The following is a 20,882-nucleotide window of genomic DNA, read 5'->3' as shown; positions in this document are numbered from 1 at the left end:
CAGAGCGAGGCGTGTTACTTCAGTGATCGGACCAGAATGGCTCTGGATCGGACCATGGGATCGGACCAGTTGGCCTTTGCTTGAGCTCAATGCTCTTTGTGGGCGGCTCTAACTAACGAGGTTTTTGTTTAAATATTGTTAGCATAAAACAATTTCAAATTGCAATCTCTTCAGGGGGTCCAAAATTCACATGCATCATCTATTGTTACTTAAGGCAGGACTGAAGTCAGGCCTTAAGTAAGACATTCCTCAATAAGGGAGGAGTCATATCCATGACGTCTAAAACCCCCGTGATTAAACTTGACATCAAATGTGTAATATGCGTGCATGTTGGGAAATACATGTACCAGGGAGCCAACAACAGTAAATTACAGGGTTCAAAAATGTTCCGCTGGCCCATTGCCCTGAAATACAATGTTTAACCAGTCTGTGTGTTTTGTGTGTGTGTGTCCAAATTCAGGTCTAAGATAGGCAAAGTACAGAGTGGACCCAGATCACACTTTGCTGTCCTGCTGAACAGAAATGAAGCCTTGTCCCTGGGCAGCTGCTTCCTGTCTGCTACCTGTCCTGGCTGTGTTTCCTTTTCTGTCCTTTATCACTGCGTCTCAGGATGGAGCCAGGATCAGACGGTACTATATTGCTGCTGTTCCTATCCTCTGGGACTACTCTGATGGCCATGGACACGGAAGGTAGAGTTGTTATGATATCTTGTTCTTAAAAGATGTATGAGTTTAGTGAATTACGTATCCTGAGGAGATGTATGGGTTAGCCTGTGGTGAAATAAGTGACATTAATGTAATACTCATGAATCATTAAACAGGTTTTGTGTAGGTTTTGAGGTTTTATGTTACTTGGGCCATTGATTTGTTACAGGAAAACTTGGTATGATCTATGACTACTACTGACAGATTTATCAGATCTCTTGTTCATTTTGTATCATTTGTATCATCTCTTGTTCATTTGTATGGAAGTATTTGATGACATTTGATGAAAAAGCATCACATTAGGTTTTCTTGTCATTTTGTAAGACTAGTTATGATTGTATGTTTGTGTAAGTACTTATGTGTAAGTATGGTAAGTGGTAGACCTTTCTAGAATATCACTACCCTTTATTAAACTTTAAATATGACTATATTATTAGAGGAAAAGTAGTCTTTTATTATTAGATCACTGTTTATGTGTATGATTCAAGTTGAAGACAGTGAGCCATGTAGTATACAGTACATCACACTGTGTTTTGTGTGCGGGCCGATGCAGCTCCTGTTGTTTTATTAACTGTTTGTTTGTTTTTCCGCCTTAATTTCCCCAGACCGGGTCCCTCCTATAAGAAAGTGGTTTTCAGAGAGTACGAGGAAGGCTTCAAGCAGGCTAAGACTCATCCTCCATGGTTAGGTAAATGTGATTTGTGGTTTTGGCAATTCTAGACACGGTCTGGCTTTCATTAGTAAATGAGTCTCATATTTCCAGACAGAAGTATACCCACCCAAGAAAAACATCAGACTTGATCAATTGCTGGGAAAACAATGTGCATTGTCCTTCTTCAGACCCTGAGGATACGAGAAAGAAAGACGAGTCATATATAAATCATCAATCGATCAAATGTACTTGTGTAACAGTGTTGAGATAGAATAGAATAGAATAGAATAGAATAGAAAAGCCTTTATTGTCCTTGTATTTGGATACAACAAAATTTGGATATAATCCTAATCCTATCAAGAAAACATATGGCCCGCCATAACCACAAACAGCATCCGCACAATAACAACCTCACTTTCAAGGCATGGCACATGAATCCTTCTCACTCTAACAAATGATCTTACAGTGTGGTATGCAAACCCTTCACCACAGCTTGTTGTCTTCCCTAGGTCTGCTGGGCCCAACCCTGAGAGGTCAGGTGGGCGAGACCATTGTGGTCACATTCAAGAACATGGCGGACAAACAATTCAGCATCCACCCACATGGCATTGCTTATGGCAAGCAGTCAGAGGGTAATCATCATGACTGGATCATCTAGTACACACTGATTGCGTGACTATTTGCACGACTGTTTAGTCTAGTTGCTGATATTACCCTGCATTAGAGGATCAACTTAGCAGGCATAAATGCCTGATAAACCTAAGCAGAAGTTCAACTATTAAACATGATGCTAGCAATCCTAAATATGGGCATTGTAGAAAGAGGAGGAAGTGGTGCTGCGTGCTCACTCTAACAAACCTTGCCCCAGACGGCTCCACCCTACCAAAGAGGAGGAAGTGGTGCTGCGTGCTCACTCTAACAAACCTTGCCCCAGGCGGCTCCACCCTACCTGGGGGTTTAGATGTTTCCAGCGTGGGTAGCAGTGGGCCCTGGAGTGTTTGGGATGTTATTCATTCACTAAAGTGTACACAGATATTGGGCAAAAACACAGCTGTGTTTGGGCGTTTTGGACATATTAACCAGGAAAGACAGATTACTGATCTGAAGTCCACCAGGATGTCCTGCTGGAAATCCTCAATATCCCTTCACAAAAAGACTAATAAGACAGAAGCACTATGCTGCTGGGCATGACTGTGAAACAACCAAGTGGGAACAACTAAGTCTAATTTAACTTAAAAAAATAATAATAAACCAGCGGTCACAGGGTAGGGGAAATCAGATAAATAAACTAGGAAAAACCTTACTATCTGTACCACTTTCTCATGGGATTTTACATTGCTTTCACTTTGATGGGACTGGCACACAAGAACTATAAGCACAGTTGAACAAAAACTCTCTTCAAACGTTCACTTTACCACGAGGCAATGGTCACCCTGACCAGAGAGAAAGCTCAACTGATACTGTTACTGATATAGCTAACTGACATAATGTACAACACAATATGTTTATGTGGAATAAAATATAGCCTCTGAATCATTATTTCCATTGGGCTTTCCACATTAAGGGCATCATCAGTTAAGTTATTGCACTTGAATGTTACTAAAGCCTGTGATAGTCACTGCTATAGACTTTATTATGGCTGAACCTAATAATTATTGTATCAATTCAACAACTGAAAAGAATCCCTTTATCATTGAGAAAGGTACCCTGATCAAGCACTCAATACTCACCTGCTTCCTAGAAATAATATAAGACTTTATTTATATAGCACATTTCATACTAAAATATATAAATATAATAGTATAAAACATTACTCCATTTTATCATCACTGTACCGTACTAACAAACAATATCTGCCAATGCAATGAGCAGGAATATTTTCCTCGTTAATCTCTCAGTAATGAGGCTATCCTGATTTTAGCATCACGGCTCCATCTCCTTTCACAGGCGCCCATTACTTTGACAATACGTCTCAACAAGAGAAGGATGATGACGTGGTGCCTCCTTACAGCGAGCACACATACTACTGGGAGGTCAACTCAGAAGTAGCCCCCCAAGAGGCAGACCCCCCCTGTATTACCTACACCTACCAGTCACACTTCGACATAGTCAAAGACTACAACGCTGGCTTGATTGGCGCGCTACTCATCTGTAAACCAGGTAGGTCTGGTAGCATGTCAGGATCTTTGCCAGTCGGTTCATCCATCCACCCACCCTTTCATCCATTCATCCATCCACATCCATCCACATTCATCCATCCATCCATCCATGCACATCCATCCATCCATTGCGTAGAGAGAGGTGTCCAGTGGCCCTAATTGTATTCGCTGCTGTGTCTTCTTGTAGGCAGTCTTGACGAGACGGGGCAGCAGGCTTCCTTCCACCACGAGTACGTCTTCATGTTTGGGGTATTTGATGAGAGCCTGAGCAGATATAGTGCTGTAGGAGAAGCTACCGACAACCCTGTCAAACACACCATTAACGGCTACAGCAAGGGAGCGATCCCTGGTGAGTCTCGCTTTCAGTTGGTTAGGCAGCCTGTTAGGTGGTCAGGATCTAAAGTTTAAGTGCCTCACTACCTTTTCCCTTCTCAGGTTTAAGTATTTGTGCTCACACCTCTGTCAGCCTGCACCTGGTGGGCATGAGTTCAGACCCTGAGGTGTTCTCGGTGCACATGAATGGGCAGATGCTGCAACATTTCGGCCATCAAGTGTCGTCTGTGGGCCTGGTCAGTGGCACTGCCACCAGTGCCCAGATGACCGCCGTTTACCCTGGCCGCTGGCTGCTCTCATCTTACACCAACAAGCACCAGGAGGGTATGTGGTCAAGAACAAATAAACATGTCGGAGACACTGTGAGAATTTGTTTTTAAATGTGCGTATTAACTGCTGTTCAACCTATTGGTTAAAATATCACCTATGTCTGTCGGCGGTCTCTCTTTATCTCTTTCTGTTTCTCTCTATCTCTCTCTAGCTGGCATGCATGGCTTTGTAGATGTAGTGAGCTGTAAGGGCTTCGATGCTCCCAAGCGCAAGCTGACCATCCAGCAGAAGAGAGAGAGCCAGGAGTGGACCTACTACATCGCCGCAGAGGAGGTGGTCTGGGACTACGCTCCAAACATGCCTGCTTACATGGATGGGTGAATACAGCGGCCAATATTAAAATAACATTGACCATTTCTGTCAATGAGCATATGATTTTTGTCATTTTTTATAACTGAAAAATACTTCCTAGGGACTTCAAGTTCAAATACTTGAAGCAGGGCCCACAGCGTATAGGCAAGAGGTATAAGAAGGCTGTGTACACTCAGTACACGGATGACTCTTTCACTAAGAGGGCAGAGAAGCAGCAGAGGAAGATGGAGGTGGGCATCATCGGCCCCGTCATCAGGGCACAGATCAGAGATGTCATCAAGGTAAAAGCTTTCTCCTCACACTGCGGAGCCGTCCCTATACTTTCGGGATGCATGCTACCCTATCCACAGAAATAAGGTTGTCGCTGATTCAAAATGGATACAAAACAAATTTAAAAGGTGGACTTTGTTGACAAATAAACAATGAACTTTGTACCATTTACATTTATGCATTTAGCAGACGCTTTTATCCAAAGCGACTTCCAAGAGAGAGCTTTACAAAAGAGCATAGGTCACTGATCATAACAACGAGATAGCCCCAAACATTGCGAGCAGCCAAAACATGAAGCATACATTGTGGAAAACCAAATAAGTGCCAAAGGGAAGAACCATAAGAGCATGCAGTTAAACAAGTTACAATTGAACAACATGAAACTCCCCACAAGAGTGCAAGAGTGTCCCTGTAGAAAAAAAACAATCAACAGTACAATATTTCACAGCGAGTACAAGAATTTGAAACCGTTACAACTAACCAACAAGAGCAACAAGTCGTACCGACGTAGGAATATCGAACTTTGCTCTCCATGCATCCCAAGTGCCTCTGTTGATGTTCCTCCAGATAGTGTTTAAGAACAAGGCCTCACAGCCCTACAGCATCTATCCTCATGGACTGACCATAGACAAGGCAGCCGAGGGGGCCAACTACCCGGCCGGAGGTATGCTTTACACTCCTCCACTTGTCTTCCTCTCCTCAGAAAACAGACCACACGTTGATAAATTGTATCTTGTACAGGGTGCTATTTGGAGACAGACTTGATACTGTATGCCTTATCTCCAAGGTTATATTACGTCAAACACTGAACAGTATAGAGATCCTTCAGACATGGGCAAATACATTGATTTATAATTGTGAAGTCTTTCAAATGTGTAGTTTTTTGTTGTGTTTTATGTCCTTATTTTCATCAAACGGGTTAATCCAACTAGTTAACCCAATATCACGCCTGTCCGTTGCCAGGTAACCAGACGCACGGGGTGCAGCCTGGCCAGACGCACACCTACGTGTGGCGGGTGATCGTGGAGGACGAGCCCTTCGACAGCGACTCCAGATGTCTGACCCGTATGTACCACAGTGCTGTGGACACACCCAGAGACATCGCCTCTGGACTCATAGGCCCCCTGCTCATCTGCAAGAGCCAGTCCCTCAACATCAAAAACGTACAGGTGTGACAGTAGGACACAACGACACGCTACGGCGTTATACTCTTCCTCATCTACGAGCCCATTCCTTCAACCTACAGAGTTCATACAGATTTGTGTTTCAGTTGAGAGCAGACAAGGAGCAGCATGCCATGTTTGCCATATTTGATGAGAACAGGAGCTGGTACCTGGAAGACAACATACAGTCTTACTGTGACCCGAAGAAAGTGAGGAAGGACGACCCGGACTTCTATCAGTCCAACGTTATTCACTGTGAGTCTCAGCTTTCAACACTCAGTATAAACTCTCATTCTGGCTCACTACTGGATCGTTCTCCGATTGCAATTCCAGACATTTTTGAATAGAATTTGTGCCAAAGATCATATTTATTTATGACAATTATTTGGGAAATGATACGTGTACTTAAATCGACACTTGACCTCCCTGCAGCCATCAACGGGTACGTGTTTGAGAGCGGCCCGGTGCTAGGCTTCTGTAATGGAGAGATTGTGACATGGCACGTGTCCAGCGTTGGAGCACACAGCCACATCCAGACCAGTACCTTCTACGGTCACGTGTTTGAACTGAACAATCGCACAGAGGACTTCCTCAGCCTGTACCCCATGACTGGAGAGACCATCAAGATGGACATGGATAACATCGGTGAGGAATGAGTGGATACTGAAAAAAACCCTGGTTTAGATTATAAACACCTGGCAAAGTTGAGTGCAGTGTTATCCAGAGGGGCTCCAATCTTCAATATGCTTCTAATGATATCTTCCATAAGTAAAACAAAATGTGTACAATTTGTGTATTTAATGTTGTTTGTGTCTCCTGCTAGGCGTGTGGATCATATCCTCCCTGAACTCCCATGAGACCACCAAGGGAATGCGGGTGAAGTTCCAAGATGTGGAGTGTTTCCATGACTACGTCTATGAATACGAGGATAGGGCCGAGTTGGAGGCTGAGCCCAAGGTTGTGTTTGATGTGTGGCTGCCTGAGGACATCGACGCTATAAAAGAAGAAAAACAGAAGCATGTGACGGAGCAGAAGAAAATAGATGTGGAGATAGACGAGGATACGGAAAAGTGGGCCGATTTGTTGGGCATTCGATCCCTCAGTAAGCAGGCAGAAGGATCGAGTGTGGAGCAGTTGGACCTGTCTTTCCTTGATAAGCCTGAGAGAGATGAGGCTGAGAATGCAAACAACTTGTCCAACAGTGTACCTGCCTCCATCCTTCCATCATTCTTTAACACCACGTTCGACGGTGACGTGAAGAAGGTGGAAAACCACACCGTTCCAGAGCCAGCACTGGAGTCACTGAACAACATGATATCGACTGAATCACTGAATTTCAGCCTCTGGGGAAATACAACAGAACCACTGGGCACCAGTCGTGATCAGTTAAGCAGCTCTGCGGCTGAGACAAGGAACATAACTGGGCAGAACATAAGTTCATTGCTAGAGGATGGCAACATGGACACAGAGGCTGGCAAGAATATGAGTTCAAACAGGGACAGAACCGGGAGAAACCAGACATTTGTGAGCGATACTCTAGACCTTGAGGACCAGGAGAAAGTCACTCGGGGAGATGTTTTCTCCTATACTGAACTTTCAGAGGAATCCTCCAGTGAGACAGACCTGTTGGTTACCAACATGTCTCCCATCCCAGATTCAGCGAATGAAAATGTCACAGATTTGATTAGTAACAAAACTGGCCAATTAGAACCATTAGGAAATGCAACCAACCAAACACACCTAGATGTAATTGTGTTTAGGGAGTTAAAACTCCAGTTAGAAGAACAAATTGACAATGACATTTTTGTAAGCAACATGTCTAACAACACCTTTCCACCCCCCCTAAATGGCACAGCTTTGACAGGTAACATAACCAGCCAGCTAAATTCATCAGAAAATGCAGCTAACCTATCAATTACTGGAGTGAGTAGGTTGAACTTCAGCCAACCAGATGAATACAATAAAAAATTGGACCTACAAATGGAGGCAAAAAATCTGACCAATAACAATAATTCCCTGGAAAATATGACCAGTGTAAATGTAAATAATGTAAATACCATCCATTTACCTGAGGCCACCTCCACACCCAACCGGTCTATTGATGCAGTGGTAAATAGGGAACATTTCAATGAAACATATATTCAAATAGTACCTCTACAGAATGTCACCAACAGTGACCGGATGAACTCTTCTGAGGTCAGCTTTGAGAGAAGGGAGGACATATTTGCTCTTCAAGTCAACCAGTCATCATCATCTGAGAATGTCTCCAAGGAGACCAACAGCCTTGCTGCTGGAAATCTGTCTATACCAACCAGTCACACGCAAGAGAACAGCTCAGAGGAGATCCCATCAGAGCGTTCCGAAAGCATAGAGGAAGTGGTCATCTGCTTGAAGAACGGCAGCTGCCATGCCGTCCGCACCACGCCCCTCAACCCCCAAGAAGAGCACTGGAGCTACAATGCAACCCACCACGCAATCGCCATGGAGATGCCTGACCATATGATCAAATACATAGGCAATGAGCTGCCAAAGCCAGCATTGAGTCCTGATCCAACACTAAAGCCAACACAGAAACCCAAGATCATTACTGAGTACCGCAGATGGATTCCTGAGAAAGGCCACAGCATGAAGACCAAGAAGAAGAAGGAGTACAAGGCTCAACCCAAGGAGAACGTAGGGTTCTCCCCTCGCGGGGTACGACCCCAGGCCCCGGCATTCAGCCCCCGCGGGTCACGACCCGTCACCAACCAGGACGATCTGATCAACAAGGCCATCGTCATCGGCATTCCTCGACCTGACTTCAGTGACTACGAGCTGTATCTACCAGGGGAGCATTCAGAGGAGGTGGAGGACAGTTCCAAGATTGCCTGATTGTCATGGTTCATGTTCTTAAGTACATGAGTACAGTCTCTCAAAGTATCAGATCATTTTGAACTAATACTTTTTTCTTTCTCTCTCTCTCTTTCTCGCTCTCTCTCTTTCTCCAGCAGACTCACAAGTCAAAGCATGTAGATAAGGATGATTATGAGTATGTGGACTTCAAGGATCCATATACTCATACTCATTTTGTCAAGTTTAACCTGGATGACAACGGCAAGTACTTCCTGAAGACCGCAGGGGAGAAAGTGAGGACCTACTTTATAACCGCAGAGGAGGTTGAGTGGGACTACGCCGGCTACGGACAGAGGTGAGGAGCGAGACGGCAGAGGAGGAGAAGAGGGTGGCTAGTGATTGACACTTTGAGAGATGAACACATGTATTCCAGGCTTAACAGCGTGTTGAATCATCTCACTCTCTCCTTCCAGGAGGATGGAGAAGTGGGGAAACAACAGCCCCTACACCCAGTTCACCAAGGTGATATTCCGGGGTTATCTGGATAGCTCATTTAAGACTCCTGACCTCCGGAGGGAGATGGATGAGCACCTGGGCATCTTGGGGCCAGTCATCAAAGCTGAAGTCGGAGAGACCATTATTGTAAGAATGGCATCAAGCAGTTGTAGATCCCACAGATTTCCTGTACAGTTTATATGGAGAATGCACAGCTTGGTATTGTTATACGGAGATATTTGTATACATGACTCAGAGTCATCTCAGTGTGTTTGTGTGTGAAGGTGTTCTTCAGGAATCTGGCTAGCCGTCCGTACTCTCTGCACCCTAATGGGGTCACCTACACCAAGCAGACCGAAGGCCTGTCATACGAGGATGAGTCTACTATGGTGAGGGAACGTTTGTGAACCATTTTCCGGAATCTTCCGGACTCCAATCACAACATATGATCCTCAATGATATGTCTACTCATGGTTTGCATTATGTTAACATCTGGTTGTCCTTCCACTGTAAGTACTGGTTCAAGGAGGATAACGAGGTCCTGCCCAATAGCAGCTACACATACCTGTGGAATGTCAATGCAAAGGCCGGGCCTAAGGCACACGAGTCAGATTGTCGTACCTGGGCCTACTACTCTGGTGTGAATCCTGTGAGTACCGGCTGTGTGTGTGTAGAGATTGACCGTCACAGCTTTTCATTTTGTGGGGATAATTTCGTTGTATAAATTGCATGACTACACGACTGCAGTAAAACCGCAAAATGATGATGTCATCTTTAACAGTGTTTTTTTTTTGTTCTATGGGACGGGATGAACATAATACTGAATTGAGCCGCTTACACTGTCCTCCAGGAGAGGGACATCCACTCTGGTCTCATTGGTCCGTTGCTGGTGTGTCGGGAGGGCACCATGGCCAAGAGGATGGTGGACATGCGAGAGTTCACGCTCCTCTTCATGACCTTCGACGAGTCGCAGAGTTGGTACTACGAGAGGAACCGCGAGCGTCTGGAGAAGACGAACAGGAGAGCCCTGAAGGAAAGCACCTTCAAGTTCCACGGTAGGCATGTGGGCTCGGCTGAAACGTCAAACGTAGCCACTGTGGAACGAAGGGGCGCCGAGGTCCCCAGGAAGTCTGTTCCACAACGTCCCGAAATGTCATAGCCGCTCTGTTCTGCGTTTCATGTCGTCTTCCTTGCCTTCATCCATAGCCATCAACGGCATCATCTTCAGCCTGAAGGGCTTGAGGATGTACAGCTCCCAGCTGGTGCGATGGCACCTCATCAACATGGGCTCTCCTCGGGACCTGCACAGTGTGCACTTCCATGGGCAGACCTTCTTGATTCAGCACATGCACACGTATCGCCAGGGGGTCTTCCCTCTGCTGCCGGGTCAGTAACACCACCAGGTGCTATCCCAGGGAGGATAGGAGCTGTTGAACAGACATCTTAAAGTCAGGGAATCCATTGACAGAAAACGGCTGTTAAGATATGTGTTCCATCCCAGGGGGCTTTGCGACACTGGAGATGAGGCCATCCAAGCCCGGCTTGTGGCAGCTGGAGACGGAGGTCGGACTGTACCAACAGCAGGGGATGCAGACCCTCTTCCTGGTCCTAGATGATGGTATGACCCACTGACATATTACAGGCATGCCAACTACGCTAAGAACATGTCTTTACACGTTGCATTGGGTGTTTGTTCTAGATTGTTTCCATCCGCTGGGACTTGAGTCTAGGAGTGTTCCGGATCAACAGATCACAGCATCAAGCCACAGAGGTATCGCCCCGCTCCCTCCTTTATGTGTAGTCTAGGTGTATAGTTGGTGTAGGCTGGTGTCTACATCCAACAGCTCATCTCTCCTCTCCTAGGATACTGGGCTCCCTCTCTTGCCAGGCTCAACAACCATGGCAAGATCAACGCATGGAGCACAGACAAGGCAGGCAGCTGGATACAGGTACCGGGAAACCGACAGACAGTGTTTATGTCTGCCTGTGTGTGTGAGTGTGTGTGTTGATATGTGTTTGTCTGTATGACACGTGTACCAATGCCCATCTCTAACCCTCCTGTGCTGCTTCCCCCTCAGGTGGACTTCCAGAGGTCTGTGGTGATCAGCCAGGTGGCCACCCAGGGAGCCAAGGAGATGTTCAGGTCCCAGTATGTCCTCAACTACACCATCTCTTACAGCACCGACCGCAGGAAGTGGACCTATTACAAGGGAGACAGCGACCATTATGCGATGATGGTGAGGGTCCATGCTCCGGCCTAGTCATCTACAACAGTATGAACACAGACATGAAATACAGGAAATGTAAACTGCATGCAAGCGTTTTCTTCACAGTTTGGGGCACAGTTTCCTCGCAAAATATCCTGGTATTTATCTCTCTCTCTGTCTCTCTCTCTCTCAGACATTCACAGGTAACCGGGAGGCTAACGAGGTGAAGGTCAACACCTTCTTCCCCCCTCTAATTGGCCGGTACGTGAGACTCCACCCTCTAAGCTACTACAACATGCCCACATTACGGATGGATTTCTACGGCTGTCAGCTTGATGGTGAGAGAGAGAGAAAAGAAGGGAGGTAGAAAGAGAGAGAGAGACAAGGAGGGGTATGACTAATTGTCCCGGTGTAATCCTTATGCCAGGTTGTTCTGTGCCCCTGGGTATGGAGAGTAAACTGATAGAGGATCATCACATCACTGCCAGCTCCACAGCTACGAGCTGGTACTCTGGAAAATGGTACCCTTCTCTGGCACGTCTTAATAACCAGGGCATCATCAATGCATGGCAGGCAAAGGTACAGTACACACACACAACTCCTCATTCTGCCCCAGATGGACTCTGCCAAGTCCATCCCACCCACACAACTGTCACTTCATCACCAGTGTACATTGAACACTAGCCACTACACTGGAGTTTGCACTTTAACATAAGAGGTACATGCTCAATTCAAATAAGCTTTATAGGTTTATTTTATGTAAAACATTTTGTTGTCATTGTATTTTTATTGTTTATTTTATATACATGTGTATGTAGGTTTAGAAAGGCGTTATGTAGAAATTAAAATTTAGAACCATATGGGACTTTGACTGCTCGAAAATCAAATCAAACTTTATTGGTATAGCCCTTTTTACAAGTAAACAGTCGAGAAGGGCAGGAAAGAGCTTTCGAATGTACCTGTTTTTCTACTTGTTACAAATCACAAATAAACTTGAAAACACAGAGAAACACACAGAATGGACTTTTTACAGACATGTATGCACACATTCATTGCATGTACAGTATGTACACCGCCAGGGACATCCCCTTCCACTCACATCACCCCCACTCACCTTGGTCTGCCTCCTCACCAGTACAACGACGCGGGGCAGTGGCTTCAGATAGAGCTGGCTCAGGTGAAGAAGATCACTGGGATCGTCACCCAGGGAGCCAAGGCTCTAGGCAAGGAGATGTTCATCAGCTCCTACTCTCTGGAGCACAGTGACGACGGAATAGTCTGGAACCAGTACACGGACGATGATGAGTATCTGTCTAAGGTAAAATACTGCTCTGGGAGTCTCTGTGTGTGTTTGTTCACCTGTTGTATATATTATCAGCATAACTGAAGATGAGAAGGTTCTTTAAGTCAAAAGATCTAAGATGAACAGCAAAGAACACAAGCTTGACTGAATATATCATCGACACAAGATGAATCCATTTTTTACCAACGTCACCCAAAGTATTTTAGATTGAATTCCTGTTCAACAGACTCTCTGTTATTGCCTGTAAATGATTTGTCTCTGTGGTGTGCTGCCACCTGCAGGTGTTCCCAGGTAACACAGACAACAGTGGCCATGTGAAGAACTACATCCACCCTCCCATCTTCTCTCGCTTCATACGAATCAAACCCCAGACCTGGAGGAGCTCCATCACCATGAGGGTGGAGCTGCTGGGCTGTGACTTTGAGTGAAACAAACGCACACACAAACACACAGTGGCACACACGGACACAAAGTTTACCCACACACATACACCCAGACAGATGCACAGACAGATTAAACAAACATGCGGGTGCAAACACAAGGAACGGAATGTCCTTGAAACTCAAGGAGGGTTTTGGAGGAATCTTCATGACAGCACAACTGTTATTATCAGCTTGTAATGCCACAGATGAATTCACTACAAACACGTTAAACGTTCCATACATTGTCTTTCCTTATTGTGTTTCCCTACATTTTTCCATACATGTTTCCATACATGTTCCTCAGCAGTAAAGATATGTGCCTGAAAGCATGCAAAATATACACATTGGAACCAGAGATTAGTATATTATGTAATTATATTTGTTTATCTTAATATGTAATATTTTGTATCATAATTGAAGATTCATGTAAATACATCGTACTTATCAATAAATAGTGTTAATCCTCCTTTGTCTGTCATTAACATTACATAACTGTCCGGCAGCAGAATGTCCAGTCCAGCAGTGTGGTATGATGTTTCACCATAGAAACAGAGAGATAGGAGAGAGAAAGAAATACATATAGGCAGCGAGAGATAAATAGGGAGGGGAGAGACTCCCTGAGAAACATCAGACAGAGAGCGAGAGAGAGAGAGAGAGAGAGAGAGAGAGAGAGAGAGAGAGAGACTCTACCCTCTACACACGCCTACCCCTGTCAGGGTAGGCGTGTGAACAGCACCATTGTCCAAGTCCAGGGCCTGAAGGTGTCAGCTTTAGCACTGCTCCTCCAGACGGCCGTGCCATCATCAAGCCCCTTCTGGACCTTGAGTCAACACAAACGTGCAGCTGCAAATACACTCTGTGATGAATTTTACTGGCCCACGGGAGGTGTGAAAGTCTCCACAGGAGCTGGTCCGTTACACACATACATACACACACACACACTCACCAGATTTCCACAAACAGTGTCCAGCCCTGTTGAAGAGATTATAAGTGTAATAGTTTGTCTTGGAACTGGACATGGAACTAGTGTAACTATCTTAAGACACCAGATGGCGCCCATTCCTTATTTTAGGGCACAAAGGATCCTAATGTACTGTAATATCAAGGCGGCTTTGGGTAGGCTACTGATAATGATAAAACAATAACTAACTGATTAATTAGACTCTGCTGACAGAAAAGGAAATTTAAATGTATGGAGTATAGCCAAATGAATAGTATTCTACCGCTGAAGTAGAAAAATTAGTTATCTAAGAAACTGCCATGCCAATAATGCGTGAGCCTATAGGCTATCAATGACAATTTGGCCCAAGTTTGGCCCCATTCTGTCAGTATCTGCCCGGCTATAGAAGACGGGGAGCTCAAGGTCAATGATATTAATACCTCAGCATTACATGAATGCCCGCTAAGTGACACACAAGTTGTTTACAAACATGCTTCTATTAAGATGACGCCAGCGAATGTAACTGTACCCACAAATATGGACCGCCCAACGATAAAGTAGCTTAAACGGTCACGGACACCTGCATCTCTCTCTCTATCTTTCTCTCCCTCCCTCTTTTTCGCCTCCCACTAGTTACCGCCCCCGCCACGCATTGGACATTTAAATACGGGAGTCCTGCAACGCGGGAGGGTTCAGTTTAGAGGCAGTGTTTTGAAGTCAAGACCCACTAAATATAAGAGGGACTGTATCCTTGGACATAACGCGGAGATTTATTTTATCTTCGAGTGAATATTGGATAAACCTGAATAAAAACAACAACATTAATAGAGAAACAACTATGAAGTCTCCTCAACTGAAGTCTCGAAGCAAAGGTAAGTTTTTAAGCCTTGTCATCATCTATGTAATGAAATGTGGACAGCGAACACTAAACAGTGCTGGAAATAACTTTCAAGACACCTATTTAGGAATTTTATAACACAGAACTAGCCTATTCGAATATTTTTGTATTTTCTTAATTCAGCAGGACATACAATATGCCGCCCGCCCTTTTTAATGGCAGATATAGGCACTAAATTTAAAAATAAATTATAACCTAAATGATTTGTATACACTGGACTATTTCTTTACCTGAATCATTATAATTTCAGGCAAGTTCACTGAGGAAGACGATCTGAGTGACGTGCTCGGTGAGTTTGACGCAGTGATCGAGGATTTCACGTCACCGGTGGAGAAGAGACACTTTCGATACGACGAGCATCTGAAGACCATGAAGAGGAGAAGCAGCGCGAGTGTCAGTGACAGTGGCATCAGTGACTCAGAAAGTAAGAAAACCTTCCCTTCCTGGACTTATCAACTGGGCATCACCATCCAATGTCAGGGTCCCCAGGTTCCAAAAATAATTTAATGGTGGGAATAGTATGACTAATAACAAGTGTCATCAGATTGTCAGCACCACTTTTCCATAGCTGCACACTTAACACTAGTATCCAGAATGCACTTATTTTCATGACTATGCTGTTTAGCTAGTGGGAAGGTTGCAACGTCAGCAGGAAGATATCTTTGTAAAGGTTTGTCTTGGTCTGCTGGACAGCTAAACAGGAGCTTGCACAAACACACACACACACACATTCAAACACAGACACACAGGCTTGATCCGAGTCTAGAGATCTTGGGGTTAACTACAGGGGCATACTTGGCAAACGAGCCCCCATATTGAAAGCCTGCCATGACTCTGTGGCTGTCTAAGGTTTTATTGTCATAAAGCTCACTGTGCAGTTTCCTGGTCCACAGAATGTGTATTACCATTCCATACACTGAAACTGACTCCGGGCCTCACTGTCGCTAACCAACATATAGTGTCACACACCCGCACACACACACAGACACACTCACACACATATATGCTCCACTGGTCCCCCCTGAGGACAGCGCTTTAATTTCCCAGCCACATGCGAGTGGGTTGGGGTCTCCAAAGGAAGATGTGAAGAGTGCTGTAGAGTTCTGCATGTTCTAGAATCCCGGGACTGCTGAATAGTTTAAGGAGGTTTAAGTGCCCGGTCCATCAGGAACTGTGCTAAAAATGTAGTCTTAGAAATAGATACAATACGTAGAAGAGATGCAATAATTTTTTCTCCTTTTTTCCTTGTAGTTACACTGTTATGTTTTTACTTCTCAAATAGCAAAAATGTAGTGACACATTTTAAAAAAAAGGGTACATCATTTGATAATAACTTTAAAATTAGGGGAATATATAGAGAACCCCAGTAGCTCACTGGGTATGGGCGCAAACCATACAGGCTCACATGCACCGGCCAAGGCCGTTTCTGCATGTCTTCCCTCTCTCTCTCTCTCTCTCTCTCTCTCTCTCTCTCTCTCTCTCTCTCTCTCTCTCTCTCTCTCTCTCTCTCTCTCTCTCTCTCTCTCTCTCTCTCTCTCTATCACACACACACACACACACACACACATTTCCTGTCGATTTCTAATGGTCTCTGTCCAATGAAGCCATAAAAAAAAAAAAAGTAGAAAAAAAAAAAGAGGTTTCACATGTTCCCACACAGTTAAAAATCCAAATTACAGCAATAAAACGCATGCAATGCAGTCAAGGAGTACTGTAGAGATTACTCAGGAGAAAAACAGTCGCACTATGTGATATGTGGCTGAAAATAATGAGAGTGGTTGTGGGCGAGGAGCGAGACAGATCAAATTCCTGTGTGAGGCCTGTCCTCTCCATGGCAGTCCATTGAGGAGGCTTCTAGAGCCATGCAAAAAGGAGCTATTGTGTTGATGATGGATGGATGGATGGCTGAAGGGGTGAAGAAAGCAGGGTGCCGAAGTCTTAGATATGCTCCCCAATGTAAGTTTGTGTGTGTGTGTGTGTGTGAGAGAGGGAGAGGGAGAGATAGAATGGGAGGAAAGGCTGAGACAGGGAGAGAGACAGTTGGAGAGAAAGAAAGATGGTGAGAGAGACAGCGAGAGAGATAGGGGTTGAGACAGGGGGAGAGACGGGGGGAGAGATAGTGAGGCGGTGAGCCGCCCCACAGACCAGCTGAAAGCCACCGTCTGCTTGAGAAATGAGAGGTTTCTCGTTCCAAGTCAAACAGGGATGCTTATCATCACACACCGTGGCTGCAGGGAGCGTGTGTGTGGCTACAGGGTGTGTGTGTGTGTTTGTATGCATGTGTGAACGACAGCAGTTGAGGTCGTCAGAGGCTAGACCACTGTAGGTAAGTGGTGTACATCAGAAGCACTCTGTCAGTCGTTCGGCACAAAGAGGGAGAGATAGAGGTGAGGGGGGGATGGGGGGCCAAAAGACACTATCTGTTTCTGTATAATCTGTTTTTACTCCATGCACACTCTCTTTACACTCACAAACTCAATTGCCCGACAGCATACCATCCATACCAAACCATTTCAGGTTTACAAAGACGTTCATCACTAAGCCACGTCAGAGAAAAGTCTCTCCAGACTGCGGGCTAAGCTGAGCTGAACTCCTCCTCGATTTTACACATGGTGCTTCTCTTATTTGAAACTTATTTTTCCACCATCCCTTTCCGGAACTTAAAACAACAGAACGTGTCTTACTGTGTGGGTGCTTGAACTGTGATTTGGCTGCATCAAAGTATTCATTATGTCTCTTATGCAACAATCCAACAAATTTCTGGCGGAGAACAGTGGAGGGAGTGAGGGACTAACAGAGGGAAAGACCCAGAGTTTTATACGTTTGAAACCAAACTGAGGACCAGGGGAGGAAGCGGTGCTGTCTTGCCTCTCAAAATGCCATAATGTGTTGCTTTTACTGAAATAGAAACATCTAGAATTGAGACATTTTCCCATGACTTCCATAGAAGTCCATGTGACACTTCCAGGTTGAGGAAAGGGCACAAAAATAGTTTTGACTCAAAGTTAAGCGCGTAAGCGTGTGTGTGTGTGTGTAGAAACAGGAAGGTTGTTATTAGGGGGGTATGCATTGAGTACACACACCCATCCTGTTCCATTGACACAGACAACCTGCCGCACGTGTTTCTGTGGCAATACACTGACGCCTGTTGTAGTGAACCTTGCGGTCGACACCAAAACAGGCTGAATAGTCTTTAAATAAGTATTTCTCTTTCCTCCACCCCCGTTTTTCTCTCTGTCTTTCTCAGGTGCAGAATCCCTTAACAGAAACAGTTTCAGCTTCAGCGATGAGAGGCTCAACTCCCCCACAGTCTTCTCCCCCACCCCCACCTCTCCCGCTCTCATGTCACCAAAAGGTGAGCGCCGCTCGTCATCCCTCATGGCTACGACACACACAGACACATGTGCATGCTCACACGCACATACACTCACACAATCACACGCAGACATGCACAGACATGGACACACACGCGCAAACAAATCGGGTCTTTGTTTGCCTTTCTGTATGCAAAGTTTTTCTCCGTTTGACTGATAATGACAAGCTGTACCAGAGATCAATGCTTCAGCAGAATGACTATGACTAGAAATAGCCATGGAAGAGGATGATTGAACACAGTTCGAATGCCAAAACTTAAGATAGGTTCAACTTACGATGTGAAAGGTCACCTTTTAGGTGCACATTTCAATGTTGTGTGTTGTTTTTTTAATAGGAATAATAACATCCCTTAGCTGTTGTAAGCTGTTCAATCATGGTCACCTAGTAACAACTTTTAATAACGCTGTCTGTTGTATTTGCAGCCAAACTGGGAGACACTAAAGAACTGGAGGACTTCATTGCCGACCTTGACAAAACATTAGCGAGTAAGTGTTAATCCCACCGAGCTGTCCGGTCCGTGATATATGACCACCTGCCCCCCTGGCACTGCCCATTGGACAGGATCACCAGGCGTGCTTGTTCTTTGTAGTGCCACCTATGCTAACGACCAGTCCTAAAGCGACGTGAGGGCTGTCACACTTGACTGGTTCTAGGAAACCATAAGTGGTTCGCTATAGAGAGGGTTATTGGGCTTGGGGCTGGGACTAGGGGGGCTGGGGGGCAGGGAGGGATGCACCGGGGGGTCCAGGGGCTTACAGGGGCACCGTGGAGGGAATGGGAACATATCCTACTCAGCTGTCACTCATGTTGTAAAATCCTGACAGACACACACAGACACACACACACACAGTTACTAACCTGTTGCAGCCTATGTAACAGCGTAAGGAGAGCTGAAGTAGTCTCTAGAATTCTGTGGGTACAGACCAACATAGCATAGTTTATTTGTTTTGGACCACTTCTTTATGACAGCACTGCAGGGTGTTAGAACTTGTATCAGATGTGCTGGAATGTGTGCGTGCAGAAAACCTGGGATGGAGTGTCAAGTCGAAATGTTAAAAGTGGAATGGGATTGGCAATGAGGAAGAGGTGTATCAACATTAAAGAGATTGCACCTGTGTCTGTGTTGGGTAAAAGTGTCCCTCAGTGCCTGTAGGTGGACAGCCAGTCCCTGTAAAATCGAAACCAGTCAGTCAGTCACCAGTCAGTCAGGCAGCTTTATTGGGGCCGCGGTGTTTACGATGACTGGACAGTAAAAACCCTGCCCAGAATAGAACTGGATTCTGACAAGGAGGGAGACAGTGAGTCCACAGCTAACCCCCAGTCTGTCTTTCCCTACAGGCATGTGACACGGAGACGCTAACACACAGACCCGTCTTGGAGTGTAGCCATGAGGGAGCGGGGCATCTGTCTGGACTTCACCCACCCTCCCCAACCTCCCCACCCCCACCAGCCGCCAGCCTCCCAAATCCCCTCCTTCTCGCCCTGATACAGCTGGATTTGGCACACCAGCTGCCATGGCGACCACGTAACTCTGAATCCCACAGCAAGACCGAAACTCATCTCCTCCTGTAGTCCGAATCACTGTCCTGTCAGGATCGTCTCTCCCCTCCCCTCCTCCCCACATCCCTTCCTCCCCTCCTTGCCTTCTCCCCCTCGCACTAACGCAGCATTAGTCTGTATGGATACAGAATACTCAAGGTGTTCAGAGTAATTCAACGATTCAAGAGGAACAACCATTGGCTATGTATCTGTAACTAGTGATGGTGAAAAGGTAAAGCAGGATAGCAAAGGAGAGAAGCAAAGGACGTCATTAACAGTCATTGTGACAATGTCTGCTCCCTCACTAACACACACACAAGGCTGTGCTACTTTAATCAAAACTTGAGCTGGAAGAGTATTTAAAAATAGCTTTTTTTTATAGAAGTATATTTGTAATTTTTATAGAGCTGGTTATTGTACATTTATCAGTAATACTTTTTTTGTGAAATATATTTTTGTATTTTATGTATATAATGATTGCTCCAAATTATATTGCTTTGGTATTAAAAAGCTTCTATGGACAGATTAAGATTTGGGCTGGACACTCGTTGACTGCTGGTTTCATGCTTCTAACGAATGTGAACTTAAATCATAATTTACTTGGAAAAACTGGACGGTAAAACAATGTATTTAATACAGCTACCAGAGACGATATTATGAATTAAAATTGATTAAAATGAATATTTTCTATGGATCTTTTAAAAACGACCCCTTGTCTTTATTTTTGTTCTTGACTGGTTTCTCTGTCACCTAACAGGAGGTTGGATTATTAACACCTTCAACCTGGCAACCCACAGCTGCATGACACTACTTCAAAATACTGTGACATATTACAAGAGGAAGGGTCAGAAAGAAGAATACATGCACAGTAGCACAGAGTAGCTCCTGGATTTACAGTAGCACATGGCTCGCACAACACAGTCCCGTCAGTATCTCCGACATCAGGAG

The 20,882-nt window shown here is 45.1% G+C and overlaps 2 protein-coding genes across 2 annotated transcripts; both read left to right on the top strand.

Moving 5' to 3' along the window:
• Positions 1-361: 361 nt before the first annotated feature.
• Positions 362-13,648, top strand: f5 (coagulation factor V). Its single transcript, XM_062457100.1, has 27 exons — positions 362-689; positions 1,310-1,392; positions 1,866-1,988; positions 3,304-3,516; positions 3,703-3,864; positions 3,951-4,172; positions 4,330-4,495; positions 4,591-4,771; positions 5,328-5,424; positions 5,724-5,929; positions 6,031-6,178; positions 6,356-6,568; positions 6,747-8,767; positions 8,911-9,110; positions 9,229-9,397; positions 9,535-9,639; positions 9,765-9,899; positions 10,101-10,305; positions 10,457-10,636; positions 10,752-10,868; positions 10,950-11,021; positions 11,114-11,199; positions 11,329-11,487; positions 11,651-11,795; positions 11,885-12,036; positions 12,593-12,775; positions 13,042-13,648. Exons 1-27 carry the CDS (start codon positions 523-525, stop codon positions 13,186-13,188), a joined length of 6,057 nt encoding a protein of 2,018 aa, XP_062313084.1. The 5' UTR covers positions 362-522; the 3' UTR covers positions 13,189-13,648.
• Positions 13,649-14,800: 1,152 nt separating this feature from the next.
• rgcc (regulator of cell cycle) lies at positions 14,801-20,639 on the top strand. Its single transcript, XM_062457099.1, has 5 exons — positions 14,801-14,994; positions 15,271-15,444; positions 18,268-18,375; positions 18,818-18,880; positions 19,734-20,639. The coding sequence occupies exons 1-5, from the start codon at positions 14,961-14,963 to the stop codon at positions 19,739-19,741; spliced, it is 387 nt and encodes a 128-aa protein (XP_062313083.1). The 5' UTR covers positions 14,801-14,960; the 3' UTR covers positions 19,742-20,639.
• Positions 20,640-20,882: the final 243 nt, after the last annotated feature.

Source organism: Osmerus eperlanus, chromosome 3 (assembly GCF_963692335.1).
Source record: "Osmerus eperlanus chromosome 3, fOsmEpe2.1, whole genome shotgun sequence".
In the NCBI taxonomy this organism is placed as follows: Eukaryota; Metazoa; Chordata; class Actinopteri; order Osmeriformes; family Osmeridae; genus Osmerus; species Osmerus eperlanus.
Note: the sequence above shows the minus strand (reverse complement) of the source record. Positions and strands in the feature narration are given on the sequence as shown.